Genomic DNA, 16,543 nt, shown 5'->3' with positions numbered 1-16,543 from the left:
AACTGCTCACATCCAAGAACCAGAGAACATGGGAGGAAAGAGAGGGAGGTTCATTGTAATGCTTTAGATTAAATGGCCTTCCAAGGGCTTTCTTTTCCAGTTCTTCTTTTCTCTCTTCCTTGAGAGCAATGAGGTGACCCTTGCCGAGGACAGCAAATGTTGCCCTGTGTTCAGTATTAATTGCTAGCAGATAGGTGATTTATTTTTTTTATAGTTATAAGCAACTATACCTCCTGCTTTCACTAAGTCAGATGGATGAAGCTTTCGCATGGTTTCTATGAATATATCCCAGAGCCCTCCTTTACTCATTTAACCATATCTTCACCCCTGCCCCCAGTCAGCACCGTGGATTGGATGAGAAGCAAAGGCTGTTTGACACAGATGGGAGGAAAGATGTTCCATGTGCCTAAGGGATTGCTACAGATGGCCAGTTTAATCTTTGCTCGTCATCATAACACACTGGCCTGCAGAGCGCAGACTCTAGAGTGGGCACCTGGTGCATGAATTTTGGAATTCAGATTGTCACAGAGCTGTTAGAGCCTTTAAGTGCTTGGCCATATCTTCACTTCTCTCCTGGGGGTTAGAAGCAGGAACAAAGTTTGGGTGTCAGGAAAAAGAAATGTAAAGAATAGATATGGAGAGTGCAAGCTATATGCTCTGCAGTCAGGTAAAAAAAAAAATAAAAAAAATAGGGGCAATTGCACCTGTAGCTGGGGAAAAAGCACAGTACCTTCCCCCCAGTGTAATATTGAGCATAGGGGCTGTAGGGATTAGCAGATATAGGTGATCTTGCTCACTTGGAACATACCGCCAATGATAATTTAAATTCCTGAAGATTTAAAGTGAAGTATTTTAGTTAGTATCTTTCAGATCGCCCCAGGATGAAGCCCAATCTACCTCACACAGAAGAAAGAATGCCCTCTCTTCATACCTCATGGAGATCTCCTGTTGTAGAAACTCACTGCTCTCTTCACTAGTTGAGGGTCTGCCCCCTAGATACCATTTGAATACAGTAGTACAATAGTGAACAGTTCTGCCAAGAAACTGTCTTCTTTCTGTTAACCATGGTGATTTTCCTCAAACATATTAACACTCCTTATATTAAGATAACACCCAAACTGCATGAACGTTGAATGGATAAAGAGCTTTGGAGCTTGCTCACATCCCAGCACATTTTGAATATCGATTTTCCTGCGGGAATGGTGCTTAAGATCGTTAATTGATAAAAGTAACTTTAGTACCATTTAACATGATGGGTCTCAAGAGTAAAAAGAGCTTTGCTTGTGATCAGCGTAAATAACATGGGGAGGCCAAGTCAGAAAGTCACCGTGTGAAGGTCTCTGCCTGCAGGTGTGCTGAACAGACAGCAGCCAGCCTGGGGGAGCCCTGAGGCCGGCCTGCTGACCATCCCCTCGAAAGCCAGATGTACAGCAGGAGAGCAGACCCTCCGCTGGGGGGACAGCAGTTCCTAAACAAGGAGAAGAGGTTAACAGTGAAGAATATTATGAGAGGTATTTCACTATCACATTTGGGGAAGAAAGAAGTAAAAAGATAGCAGGAATGGCTGTCATAGCACAAAGGATGTAGGAGAACAGGCAAGATGGAGTTAACCAAAACAGCAAATAATGAAAGGATCAACATGCTTTAGTAACATGAGCAAGGCAGCTGAGGGACAGCTCCCTGCAGAGACCCGCGTTGCATGCAGAGGCGGCAGGGAGAATAAAAGCTCTTGGATTGTGATTAAAGTCTTATTTGTGCCAGAAACACCTACGTTTCCACTCTTCACTTAATTCTATAATTTGACTGCATTATCCTTTGTACTCTTGCTCACTCTCACACACATGCTTAATCTCTCGGGTTTCCTATCCTGAAACATCACTGTGACAACCCAGGCTCTGACAGCACTAGTTACCTTTGGGTGCTTAAACAACCAATTCAGGCACAGGATTACGCAACAAGGACTAACAGATCCATGGACAAGGACAGCATTGGTGACAGCTGAGTTGAAGAATGTAAAATTAATCACTTAGGCTGGGTTTTGTGCTCTTTATGGGGTGGTTTCAAAATGGAAGCCTGTGATGCAGCCTTCAGAGCCAACGCCTGAGCCGTGGCTGTCAGTATGACAGAGGCACTAGAATGCATTTGCCAGAAAGTTAACACTGAAATTTGCAAACTTACAGGGGAATATTTGAGTACTGCAGCTCCCAGGACAGGTAGCAGTTTCAATAAGAATTGAAGGTGTGCATCAGTTTCTGCTAATGTTACAGATTTATTTAATTATCTTCTATGTCTTAGCATTAATGGGTTTTCTGCACCCACCAAAGGTTTGAAATACTTATATCAGCCATGGAAGACATTCACCCAAGGCACAAGATCTTGGAATAGTTACATGCCTAATTAATGACAGCTTCCAGATTTTGTGTCAAGGCTAAATCATTAGTAAGGTCACAAAGGAAGTTGGTAGTGCAAGGTAAACTTGTCTTGGCCGTGCCAAATAATGGATCAGCTTCTGCCACCCTTCCTGGGCTCCCTGGTATTCTCACCATTACTCTTTCCCAGTGAAAGCTGTTGTTGCAGTATGGGCAGTATGGCATACCTGTCTTCTACAACTATTAAGTATATACAGAATGGTACGGCTTTTGCCAACTGTTAGGACTGGTGAATGAATAGCATCAGAAGCCCAAGGTTAAAACCCTGCATTTCAAGCTGATGCATAGGTCCCAGGCAAGGGACGGCACCACATACTCAGATGAGATCTGTGATTCCATCAATGCAGGATGGAGTTTGCATGCCTCTGACCATGCCTTTTCTGTTTCTGCAGGATGGATGACATCCAGCTGTGCAAAGACATTATGAATCTTAAGAAAGAGCTGCAGAGTTTGGTAGCAATCCAAGGTAAGGGCTGTTTCCAGCTCAGTTTTAGAGTACTGCTTGGGTGATGCAGGGGTGGGGCTGGTGTCAGAAGCATACCTCTGCTACTAACACAATCAGAAACCTCCCCCCAAGGTTGAGTTTCATGTCTCCTGTCTTCATATATTCCCTCCAGTCCTTATTTTTTATTCCCATTTTACTTCCTTCCCCTCTTTAATCTCCCACTCTCTGAATTTCTTTTCATGCTATACTCCACTGCTCCCTTGAGAGCAAACCTGCAACTATCACTCAGACAAGGTGCATATTCCCTCCCTCTTACACCCCCTTGTGAATATCAAGGGAGCCAACTGGCACAGAGAGATTGTCAAGTAAAAAAGACAGAATGCTGAGATACCTGAGATAAAAGGGAGAATGGAGAAGGATTTAAAACCATCATGGTGAATGAGATTGTTTTTTCCTAGATACACCAATTCATTGTCACAGCTGCAGTTACAGCCACCTTTCAGAAGAAAGCCTTCCACAAAAAGCAAGAGATAAAAGGTGTGCTTTGCATTTTGTCTTTAATTTGCTACAAATTCACTGCTCTAAGCAGAGACAGTTGTGTGCAGGTTTGCGATTCTTAAATCCAAACTCCAGCTGAAATCAATGAGGAATTTTGCTTTACTAGAGCTTTGCTGTTTTAGATCATTCAAAACAGCCCTACTCCATTCAAGAAAAATTAGAAACAGATCCTGCAAAACACTCAGTAACTCAGTAAGCTATCTACATTACATGTTATTATCTGGCTCTAGCACCTTTCACAAATAAGTTGCTAAAGCCCAGCTACTAAGGACAGATTTTGATGCTCCTTTGGTTATCCTTATTTTTCCTCCCCTATTTTGTTGTGCAACTTTAAAAACCTTTCTCCCCAGAAAGGAGAGAGCAGGTCACTCATGAAATAGAGAAGTTTACATTTGTCTCACAGCTAGGGTTAATCAGTTTGGTTTTATAACCTTTTCAAAACTATTTTCTAGTCCAATTCTTAAGCAGAGATCAGACAGCAGTTTCTCCTTAGCACTTCGCAAATCTCAGCAAAACTAAAGAATTTAAGTATGCGCAGTTCCAGCATCACCACCTTTTGGCAGACACAGTAAGACTACTTTTACCTTAACAAAGGCATTGCTGGCATTCACACAGAACTAAGTGGTTATGTAGTACGTGCCTAACATAGAAAAACACTTTACAGAAATGGGTTCATTCATAACATCCAGAGCAGAATTCTCCAGCTGATGAACAAATCCCTACTCTTTGGTTTCAGTGGATTGCAGTCATCATGGGATCAGGCTTTTAGAACGCAGCATCTACAGTACTATGCCACAATTTAATGTGCATACATTTATCATTTGGTAGTCAGTTTCCTGAAGAATGGGATGGGAGATCCAGGAAGAGGATAAAAAAAGCAGAAGTTAGCTCCTACTATCAGTAGCAGGCAGAGAAGATCCCATGTTTCATAAGCTTAAGAGGCAAAGCAAAGCTAAGTGTTTTGAAGTATTCCCCACTGCAGATTCAGCATTCATTACTCACAACCATGAACTCTTTCCATAGGTTAAATGCAGAAGTCTTAATATCTTCGTAGAAGTCAATAACCACATTCCTGCATTGTTTATAAAACACAGAAAATACTTCTGACAAAGCAAAGCAGCCTGATGATATATTATGCATCATTTACTCTGCAACTAGCAGACCATAATCTGAAATTCTCAAGGAATACGACTTCTAGACAGAGACTTACAGAATTCTAATGTCTCCAATATTACATTAAAGGTGCCTTTGTCTCAATTACTAAAGAGTGGATTTACTGCAGAAATTCCCAGTAGGAAGTATGAAACCCATGATCCAGAATTAATCTGTAATAAACAATCATTTTCAAATGTCTGATTTATTTAGCTGTTTCAAATTATTGAACTTATAAGTTCAACCAGCAGACACAACAAATGCTACTCAGATGCACCAGACTGTAGGAGCTTGCCCTTCTCAAAATTCTGATATTAATTTTATGGTTCTCTAAATGCAGTTCTAATCCTCAAAACCAAAATCCTTGATTTAATGCAAAGTGTCTTCGCGACTAACCAAAATTTTAAACTTACTGAAGAAACGTGGGCTGAGATTTGCCTCTGGCTTTCTCATCTCTGCCCTGCTTACTAGGTTTGAAGATGTCTGTCTTAACTACACGTGGCTTTATAACCTTGAACTACAGCTGTGTAATCCCTAGCATTTATGATGATTTTAGCTTGTGACAGTCCCATCTTTTGTGTCACAAAAATCATTCTTTACAGACAACCTAGTCACTACAGACTGTCTAATTAACAAGGACATATTAATTACTCAGACTTTTGAAGCACAAAAACACCTTTATTTTTCCACATTATACAATTAATTGATGCTATTACTTCAGGATTTGCAGCTCACCTGCCTTAACAGGCTTGAAAAACTGTTGCAGCCAACAGCCAGAGCTGTTTTAAAATAGAAAGAAATGGTTTCTTTTGGCATGGTCTCATTTTCTGTAGAGTCAAGGGGATTTTGTACTGTGGATTTTAATGATTGAACTTTTTTAAATACCAAAATGCTTTTAAAAAGTTAGAAAAGCAAAGGTCTTGCAGAGTAATTTAATATTAAAAAATAGTCTTGACGAACCCCTCAGAAAATCTACAGACCATTAAACTGATTAGACAGCAGAAAACAAGTAGAAGAGAGAAAAGATTAAGCAGCCAGAATTTTTTGGATTTTGGTGACTCAGGTCTGCAGAACCACTGACTTCCATCAGCAGATCATTCTTAGACATCTGCAGTTTCTCCTGTCCAGCTCCCTGGAATCTGAAGTCTTTTTTTTTTTTTTCCCTCCTGTTTTTGACCAGAAAAAGAAAAAACAAAGATGGAGAAACAAAGAGAAGATGAACTGATTCAGAAGATCCATAGACTGGTACAAAAAAGAGATTTTCTTGTAGATGATGCAGAGGTAGAGAGATTACGGTAAGAACTAAAAGCAACCAAATTTATGCCCAACATTTCATGAGTCTTAAATCTACGCTGGAACGACTGCCAACATTTACATTAATGGGAGAGAATTAGCCCTTTAAAGACAAGTTACAAGCCTCTACCTGGTTCCACAGAAACAAATAAAACTAGATTATTGCACTTCTGTTGCTCTTTATCCCATAAATAGCTCAGTCATCATCTAATGATGGCAGAAGGATTTGGTCTCTCTTTCCCAGAGGGTGACTGGGCATTTACTATTACAAAGGGAAGGATTTCTGCTGCTGCCAGAGAATCTTCTTGGCACAAGTAGTAGATGTGAAATAGAATTCTGCAAGGGGCATATTTGTAGACATATACAATCTGTTATTTTTTTAAATAAAAATGAATACTTTAGTCATTTATTATCACTATTCTTTCTGTGCCGTTGTCTGGAAAGATGAGAATGCAATTGCTACAGGTCTACCTAACCTAACGTATAAGTTCAGAATCTCAATATTTTAGCTCAGAGTTGCATAATGAGAAACCTGTGGTTTCCTAGACAGCTGATTTCCAGCTGTTGCACTGAATTCCAACACTGTGGAAATAGGGTTTTGTCTATTAGTTTCCATCTTTTTTCAACAGTAATGTTTCAAGGCTCCATCAAACCATTTATCCTAAATGACAGTATCTGTTCCAACATGTTTAAATTCTAAACAGGTAAAGGACAGGAGAGAAGAGCGTTTGCCAGAGTCTAGCACTTGATCAGAGAGGCTGGCCAAAGGCAGCAGCTGACAAAAGCCTGAGCTACTAATGTAATCCAGAGCTCTCAATTGCTAGTTCAGTATGCAAATTGCAACAACTTCATCAGCAGCCAGACAATACAGAAGCCTAATCGTAGGCTACTGAAAATGTATAGCTGTGCACTATGCAGGTATAAATTGACACTAATGTATTCACGTGTGCAGTAAAGCCTGATGCTTTTCTTTAAAACTCTTGACAGTCTTTTTCACTGAAGTGTTAAATCAGTATCTTTTACTGTCCTATTTGCAGAGAAAACGTTATTTCTGTAACAGATTCTTTTTTCCCCCCATCAGAGAAAAAGAGGAAGACAAGGAGATGGCTGAATTCCTACGGACCAAGTTAAAACCCTTAGACAAAGCAACACAGTCTCCTACCAGTGAGTTTCCAAATATTAAGAAAAACAACAGCAACAGGAAAAACTCCAGAGAAGTGGATGAAAGAAGGGCATTTTCAAAGGCCATGCTGGGCCAACCACTGCCAAAAGAAGCCACTAAGCTACAGACACTTAGAATTTATGTGCCCAATTACCCCTTAACGCTGAATTCAAATCACCTTTGGCCACTTCAAAATTGCTTTTTGTTTTAAATATATAAATCTGCCTTTCTATTGTTGTCCTGATTTGGACATCCACGTCTGAGAGAATAAGCTTTAGCAATATTCTTGTTCTTCAGCTCTGTAGTAGGTGGGTTTCAACACAGTAAGTGACTTTCTACAGAGGGATCTGTTATCTGACCCTGTGGCTGTGAAGAGGGGCACCTGAATTGAACAAGCTTACCCTTAAATGTCTGGATTCTTTAAACCCTGAAGGGATAAGTCATCTTGAGCAGTTTGAATCCACAGAGCAGCTTGGTTTCTACCAAACTGATATATGTATAATTGAAATAAAAAGGTTCAGGGAAGGGGCAGGGGGAGGAGGGGGTTATGTCCTTTAATCCAGAAGTACAAAGAAATAGCTTGAACAACTCTTGGTTTTAATGGTATCCTCTTTTTGAACACTGCAGGCAGCCCAGCAGAAAAGAAGGCAGAACCTCCTCCAAGCAAGCCCACCATTGCTAAGGCAGGATTGGCTATTATTAAAGATTGCTGTGGAGCAACACAGTGCAGCATCATGTAGCTCTGGGCTCTCTACCATGTTTGTCGTCTTTTCAAGTGTTTTCATTGAAAGAAACTGTAGGGTGAAGGGATTAACAGCATCCTGCTAAACTGAATCAAGAGCAACTGTGGTACAACAGTAATACATAGAATGTACAATGGCAGGTTCTTCACTGTTGCATGGATCACTCAACACGCATGCCTAAAAAAACAAAAGAAATCCATATAGTGGCTGTCCAGTGACCAGAAAAGATCTGTAATAGAGTTAACAAAAATATCCCAGTGGTAAAAGTGAAAGAGGATGTATTTCATCAAGTAATGTGTTAAAAAAAGCAATTTTAATAGGTCATCACTTCAAGAATTTTTTGTACACTTCCCCCCGACAAACAGCACTCAAACATTTGCTGGAATATTCTGTTTTGGCTACTTTTCAAAATGAAAGCCACAAATACTAATGCTCTATGTAGTGCAACTGATAGCTGAAGCAATTCTAGGATAACTGATGTTGCATACAAAATATTTATCAAGCTAGTGGGATGTTTAAATACTTTGCTGTTGAGTTCCACTTCACTTCCAAAACACTGACTATCAGTGATAAGGACACTACAAGTAGATACAGGTTTTACATACCATATGATTTCTGAATTACTCAAGTCTAACATTGCTTGCACCAAGGAAAATAAGTATCTGGTAAAGTTCTAGCAGGCACAGATACAGTAATCTGCAAACGAATGATTAGTCCAAAGCTCTATCATATTTATCTCACAGATCTCCACCTCACATGGAGTCAGAGGGGTAATCACTCCAAGTTTTGTTCACTATTAAAAGTTACATGCACTATGAGTTCACCTACCAGTGGTAGGTTACTGGGAGAAGAGTTAAAGACATGGACACAAACAAAATTTAACTAATAGTGCTTAAAAACAACTGTTAACCACATCTCTAATGACCATGAGAAATGTAAGCTATTGAGCACTGGAAGACATGAGCTACCCAAGACAAACTGACCACAAGACAAATAGAGAAGTAGGTATCTGTGGCAGGTGTACCACACTCTACACAAAATGGGTTTAAAATTAAAGGAAATCAGACTTACCTGTGTTTCACCATTTAATGCATTTCTGGTCTCTATGCAGATTAAATTTTGTGGAATCTAATATCTTTACATTAGCTGTCAGTAGCTGGTATGTGTGACAGTATTCCATATAAATGTATTGTGATAGGTATAAATAGTAAAATAAACGTACGTGATCTAATGTGAAAAGTGAAAACAATCTCAGGCTTAGAAGTAACAAACAAATAGCAAAAAATTCCTAAAATAAAAAGGTTTTGAAGAGGAACTTCCATTTTGCAAAGCCAGCTAAGCGAAATGTGCACTTGTATACAAAGGAACCACAGTTACAGGAAAGGAGATTAGCATTATCAGCAGAGCTACCCAAAAAGGACAGGCACCGATATTCTTAGAAAATACCTTACTAAGGTTCAAGGAGATAGACACTATAAAGTAAATCGGACTATTCTTGTACAAATAAACACATCCCTAGTATTGGACTCGTTTAATGAAGAACATCTGCATTTCCAGAATCGTGTTTCAGTACTGCAGACTCACATGAGACAAGTGATTTGTCACCACAATTTCCTTAAGGTTTAAGGATCAAGAAGGAAAAAAATACAAAGATTTCCACTAAGACATGAAGCACCTGAAATACTTTGAACAAAGATGCAGAAAGAAAACATATCCGAGGCTGAATAGTCATATATAGTTAGACATCCTTATGGATATACATCATATTAAGCTCTGTAGTTGTTAACATCTACTCTGGTATGGGCTGGACTCTGTATAGCACCTGCATACATTAGGAGAATTGTGAGGGGGGACTGCCTAGCCTTTAAGAGAAAATACACAGGAGGGAAAGGAATGCCCACTGACTTCGGGAGAATTCAACAGCCTCTTGAATTTGCTGGTGCCTAAATAAGATACTGATAATTCCTGATGTCTTTCTTTAAGGTACAGGTGTTTGGTATCATTAACAAAATGCAAAGGGAAGTTAAGAAAAGCAACTTGTAGTGAAGCAGCCAGCTTAAAGCCTGTGGAGGGTCAGCTGTAACAACCAAACACTGCAAATGCCAGTAAGTGAAGGAGCCTGAAGGACTTACTCAGTTGTTGGAAGAGCAGAGGTGACTTAGGCACATTATAGTGTTAAGTGTGCTGATGTCTGGGCTAATTCCTGTGTGCCACAGCTGCCTACAGTCCCTTGGGAAGGAAAATAAGATCAGTGGAATGGAGGTTTGTATTAAAAATTAAGCTAAACTTCTCTAGGACTCAGGACTCATGACTAGGCTACAGAGATCCCCTCTAGTTACAATGAAGAGGAAGCACAGCAAATATAGAAGGAATATTCATAGGCAGGTAGCATTGCTAGCCAGTGCCCCAGAGGGACTTGATCTACAGCAGTATTAATGAGAGTGATCTTTATTTCCAGAAGCTTGGCTGAAAGGTTTTCTTCATGTGCATTTATTTTGTTTTTAATTAGCAAATGCCTTAGTTCTGTTTTTACTTGTCTGCAGTGCACTTAGTGATTCCTTTGGAAGTGGAGTTAGTGATGCTGCTTAGCAATAAAGTGTTTATTTTTTTTAAAGACTGAGGTCTGATTGTCAACTGCAGTCAACAGTAGCTTACAGCATTGTCCACCCAGAACACAAAGCCCTAATGGTTTACTTCAACAGCTGTAACTAAACAAATTAAACTCTGTATTTTGAACAAAAAGAAAATTCAGACTGAAACAGGGTTTGTAAGGACGGTGTCTGTAGCTTCTGTGACCCTATGAACACAGTACAGTATGCACCCCCTCATATTTTAAATCAGCAGAAAATCTCCGACAAGGATGTTCAGGGGGCTACGCTGACCATCTGCCATCATTTCGGAGCCAATTCTCAGCTGTCTGTTACTGTCTGCAAAGAGTGAGTGTGGTTGACTGAGGCACTTGAAATCTCTTCTGAAGGAAGTGGGGGCTGTTCAACCAGCCAAAAAAGGCAAGGCAGCAGAGATAGAAGGAAGTTTGAGGTGGATTTGACACTTTTCGGTAGTAAGCAGTGCTCTTTGTACTGATGACCTATTCTACCAGCAAATGGCTCTTGCACCTTCCCCTAGGCCTACTGAATCTCTTCAGCAAAGTTAAACATATTTCCAAATAAACTAAGCTGCTGTGTTACACTAAACATGTGTTTTTTCCTTATTGAAGTGGGTATGGACTAGTGGGATGCAGTTATTGTGCAGCTATACTTTACAAAAGGAGTAATGATGCTACTAAAAAGTTAGTATTTTTTCTCTGCAAAAAAAATTCTCCTGTGGGACCCCACAGGGAAAAAAAAAAAAGCAATAGCCAATCTTGTGACTCTCCTACATGACACTGAAACCTCACTACAGCCCAGAGCAGAAGACCATTCCTAGCCATGCATAGGGAAGATAAAGGTCTTGACATACCTAAATATCATTCCAGCAAGACTTTTTTTTTTTATTTTTTTTTTGAGTTACTATCAGGACCATTCTGATTCAGCCTGACAGCAAAATCCTGGCACTGCTGACCATCCATCTTCAGGTCCTGGATAAAAATGCTGCCAAGCCAGAGTGGCTTAGCAGCAGCAAGGAAATTCAGCACTGCCTGGTTTCCCTGGAGTGGTGTTTTACAGATATTCCTCATGCTGCAGGGCTCTGAGCAGTCTCAGGGAGCAGAGTCTACATGAGAGGATGAGATGCAATCAGGTGCATCTTTCCTGTTATTAGGCCAAGCATCCTGCTGCAGGAGGCCAGCATGCAGTGAAAGCAAAGTTTGTATTATCAAAGTTTGTACTGAACAAGTTTTTGGGCAACTAATGCCTAACAGCAGCAGTTTTACATTGTCTGAACAAGTTGTGTGGAAGATGAGTTTCCCTCCCCATCTCTATCCCAAATAATTTAACTCAACAGAAAGCTCTAACATAACCCTGCAGCCCAACCAAGAAATGACAGTTCAAAATCAGCAACACATAGGAAAGTGACTATATCATCCAGACTCTGCCTGATTGTACCCTGGTGACAACAGGTTACTGTCTTGTTGTCCAAGACACTTAATGAATTAACAAGTGCTTTTAGGAATACATCCCCCAAAAATCTTTTACTTTTTTTTTTTCCAGAGACCAGCATTAAGTCCCATTTGACTGCAGGCTGAAATGCAGGGCTGCAAAAGGTACTTGGGCATGTCTTCATCTTTGCAGCTGGTGATCATAAGTTCCTGTGTGATTCAGTCTCTGTCACACTTCACCCTCCTACACAGGCATAAGAGCATGCTTTCACTTGCCTTTCACTTGCAACTAAGCAGATGGTGAAGGAGAGCAGTTTTCCCAATACTCTGTTCAGCTTGATCTCAAATCATGCCACTTAGAACTAAAACACTGAGGTAATAGATTTCAGTGTGATGGAAAATAAGGAGTTTGAACTCATTCTATGCAAGATGTAGAATCATAGCCCCAGAGACCTTGTTCCTGGCTCTGAAATGAAAGTGACAACTTCGACTGCTTCAGAGGCAGCTAATGAATAGCCAGAGTTTAACTACCGCAAAAAGCAGGCGATTTCAGACTTTTTACAGTGGGTAAGAATCACAGTTTCAGCTGAGAATGAATAGAGACTCTGAAAGTTAAACCCACCAGCAAGCAGTTATCAGAAAATATTTTGTCACGCATATATTTTTATTAGAGAAGAATTTGAAGAAACTGAGTTCAGAATACCAGCAAACAACCTAAGGACTATCAAGTTGTTCTGTGGGCTTCTACCAAAAGTTCTACTTCAGGTAAACTGTAGAGTAGTTTAAGAAAGCTCAAAATCAGCAGAGATGACTGTAGCTAATCCTAAAGTTCTCATGAGGCAATTACCTCATTCCATCCACACTGATATTTATTTTACCAGCAGATTTCATCATGCAAAATAGGTGTTCTGGCAAAATCCCCTTTCTACAGCTTTTGAATCCAATAACTAAGAGGCTGACTTGACACTTTTGGACCCACAGCTTGACTTACGAGTGCACAGCTCCCAAAGCACTGCTCTGAGATAGTGTAATGCCTGAGGCTTTAACATATCCTATACCCTGGTGTCACTGAGCAAGGATGGAGGAAATCAGCACAGCATTACTGGATGTGCCATAAACTAACTGGGGTAGTTGGGGTAGTATACAGCAGTTAATACATGTTCCGAAGTTCAAGGTGAAATTCGGTGAAATGAACAAGCATCAGCTCAGTGTCTGTAACAGCTCCTATTTGTCACCTTCTTTCTTACTGAATTACTATGAACTTACTTCTGGTACAAGATCACAGTTCACAAATTGCATTGCTTTTGAGCTAGCAAAGGCAGTTCTACAGCCTCCTGAAGAAGCATACAAGGTTTGGTTAGAGTCACTCCAAAACCCTGCCTGGTACAAATATATTTTAAAGGAAGTTTTTTTGAAGGCTTGTGCTTGAGGACTGTCCAGCTCAAAGGATTAGAGTTTATTTCCAAAGGGTCCTCATTTCAACACCTGGGTCCTAATGAGCAAGACAAGCACTCTAGAATTGCTATTATTTGTTTAAGGACTAAACAGTCCCTGATAACACAAAATATAAGGACCAGAAGCACAAACCAGCTGCTTTTATACTTTGTCCGTACTACACAACTCATAAGAGTAGAAAGTTGTGGTACAAGGACACCTCACTCAACTTTTCAGGCAGCAAACTACCTTAATGAGAGTAAGGATCTTCCATATTTGCTATCTTGCTATTCTTTTTTAGAGACGTTACCAATGCTTTGAACGAAGTCCAGGATCTCCTCCAAGTCCTGCAGTATATGAATCCTTCAATATAATGGTAATAAGCTTACGAAAACTTCCTGAAAATGTTATGTCTTTCTCCCAATCCATTTATGATTATTTTATACTAACTTGGTGAGAGCATCCTGGAAATTTGCACATAGCTGTCCTATTCCACCCTCGCATTCTCATCTCTGCACTTTAAAAAATAAAATATATAAGAAATTCCTGCTTACACAGCTTCCAAGTTACACACCTATCATGTGATTTGTTCCTGTGTAACTTCATTGCTTTTTTTCTGAATTTCCTTCACACATTAGATGTTTATCTTACTCTTCAGGTAAATTACTTACCCGCAATCCAATAAGGTGCTAGGTCTCACTGCATAACCATCTCTTTATCCCAAGTGTGTTGGCAACAACCTTCTGTTCTCAATTGAGAATCCTATCCTAATGCTTGAGCTTAAATTTAGGAGATCTTCAAGTACGCAATCTGACGCAATCTGCACTTCAAACAATTCTCCCTCTAAGTACAACCAGCATTGTCAGGCTGCTTCTGTCAGGCTTGTAATTGCTTGAAGACAAGCTGCACAAATGCTTGGGGAAAATAAATGCAACATTGTTAGTGGCAATTAACCAAGAAAAAAAACCAATCTTTTCCTTAGATAAGTATTCTAGACAGAAGGGAGTTAAGGATACAGCAGGACTAGTAGAACATCTAAAAAAGGCCTTAAGTGTTTTGTTATAGAAGCATTTCTTACTCTACAAAAGAGTGCTCAGAAATATCTTGAAGTAGCATCTTATCAATGAAGTGGCAACTCATCTTGAAGTTTATTATCAAGTGGCATTCACTATTTACTCTATTTATACCACAGTATCACCATCTGCTCCCCATAGCATACACAGCTACAAAGCTTTTTAATAGTTATGTCAGATTTTATTTACATTTCCTCCATCTATATAATGTTATTAAACATGAAACCAGTCCATACAGGGAAGAACACTACTTTAAAAGTAATGCACACTGGAAGGGTAGAGATATTGGAAGGGTCGAGACATTTTATCATGTTGTCCTCTGAACAAATACCAGCTAAACTGTGGAAGAGTATCAGAAGAATCTCTAGGTATCTCAATTGTTCCATAGCACACATCCACTATAGGACACCACATTATACATTTTACCTTCAAAAATATTGACTTTAAAGGGCATCAGCATCTTCCTGTGGGCACAAAGACTGAACAGGTATCTAGGTTAAGCTTTGAACAAGTCACTTAAAGTAAAGGCTGAACTCTTAGAAAAAAGATAAAAGGAATGAAGTGGAATGAAGTATTCAAATTGCAGAAAGGTTAGCTACAAAGACAATGCATTTCAAGTGGAAGAATACAAAATGAAGGGACAAGATTAAAAGGAAACCCACAGCATTATTCCCCCAGACTGATAAGCAGGTATAAGCAGGTTTCACTGATGCTACTCAGTCTTCACTCATTCAGCTTTCTGTAAAGGGCTATCAAAGCAAGGCCATGCAACTCAGTTCCCACGCCCCCACCCCTCACCAAAGCCCTAGAACTGTCTAGACAACGCCATTTGTCTGTGGCCAAAACCTCAGTGTGTTGTACATAAAAATTGCTTTCCTTCTTTCACACCCAAAAGTTCCGCTTTGTCCAAAGGAAAACCCTTTTGTCAGCTTCTCCACTCAGGAACTTCAAAGCCTAAGGAACAGCGTGATGTTCTGTCATACTTCCTACCAGCATTATTCCACATTTTACCTGAAATGTCAGCTATGTCTTATACCCCCCTCTACTTGCAACTCTGCCATTATGCCTGTCTTGCTGTTGTTTTTTTTTAATAGAAATATAAGTTAAACCACAGTTTAGCATGCAACTACACCATCCTGTTACATTAAGGCAGACAAAATGAATCATATCCTGAAAAAAATTACTTTAATCATAACTTTAATTGACTTAAACAAATGACTTAACATGAGAATGAAAGAAATGAGACTGTCCACAGCAGGATAACAATAGACCAATTAAAATCAAACTCACCTTTTGCAGTTAAATTGCATACCAGGTAGCATGAGGCATTGCACTCACATACTTAAAAGCATTCACAACTACCAAAAGAGTAAAGTTGGAGCACTGACTGTCCAATTTGTTTCCTATGCTTTAGAAAGCTTTTACCAATTGCCTGCCCCTCATTTTAGGAAGGGGTATCTATTACACTAATTATGCAATGCTGAATTAGTTTTTAATGTAACTACTTAAACGCTTTGGACTGACCAAGTATTCTGCAGGGTCAAGCAACCATTTACGTGAGGTTGCCCTGACATTTTTTCTTGCAGCCTGCTCCCTTTGACAGTTCCATTAAAGAGAATGCAGTAAGACCACTGAATAAAAAAATCAGGAGTAAGCTCATCCAGCTCTTTACTTTTGCACGTAAACCTGAGATGACATAACAGAACAGTTTACTTGCAGTATTTTAATTAAGATTCTGAAGTAAAGTTCAAAGCTCTCTAGTGAAGTTGCAGAGTAGCTTCTGTGCCAGACTCGTAGCACCTGGATATTTACTATCTTCAAGCTTAAAAAACAAGGCTAGTTTACCCCAAGAGTGACTGGTTAGCTTTATTGCACAGCAGGACTTTATATGACATTAATCATATTTTAACTTTTGAAAGTGAGATTAAAACTCAAGAGAACCTTACTTCTACCTGTTCCATTTATACTTTTCTCCATTTTTCTCTCGAGCAGTTAGTAATTCTTACTGCTCTTTGTACAACAGCTTCATGGCTTGTTTTTAGAAGCAAACTGCTGAGTGCATCTGTTAATAGTAAAATTGCAGAAGTCGAAAAAACCCACATTCTCCAGAGTAGCAGGTTATGGATTAATGGAATTTTCATCTTCATTAAGCCCCAAAATTTAGCTATCTGCTCTGTCTGGATAATTCAACTTCGTGTGAGTGACACAGCAAGCTAAG

General features: G+C 39.7%; 1 protein-coding gene across 1 annotated transcript in view; it reads left to right on the top strand.

The window, feature by feature from the left end:
- The window catches only part of BMERB1 (bMERB domain containing 1), a 50,914-nt gene extending 39,938 nt beyond the window's left edge, over positions 1-10,976 (top strand). Inside the window, exons 3-6 of the mRNA XM_083800769.1 lie at positions 2,822-2,895; positions 5,765-5,879; positions 6,959-7,041; positions 7,667-10,976. Coding sequence (XP_083656895.1) covers positions 2,822-2,895; positions 5,765-5,879; positions 6,959-7,041; positions 7,667-7,779 — 385 coding nt within the window. The 3' untranslated portion in view covers positions 7,780-10,976. The remainder of the gene's footprint in view (positions 1-2,821; positions 2,896-5,764; positions 5,880-6,958; positions 7,042-7,666) is intronic.
- The last annotated feature ends 5,567 nt before the right edge of the window (positions 10,977-16,543 follow it).

This window comes from Anser anser, assembly GCF_964211835.1.
Source record: "Anser anser genome assembly, chromosome: 15".
Lineage (NCBI taxonomy): Eukaryota > Metazoa > Chordata > Aves > Anseriformes > Anatidae > Anser > Anser anser.
Note: the sequence above shows the minus strand (reverse complement) of the source record. Positions and strands in the feature narration are given on the sequence as shown.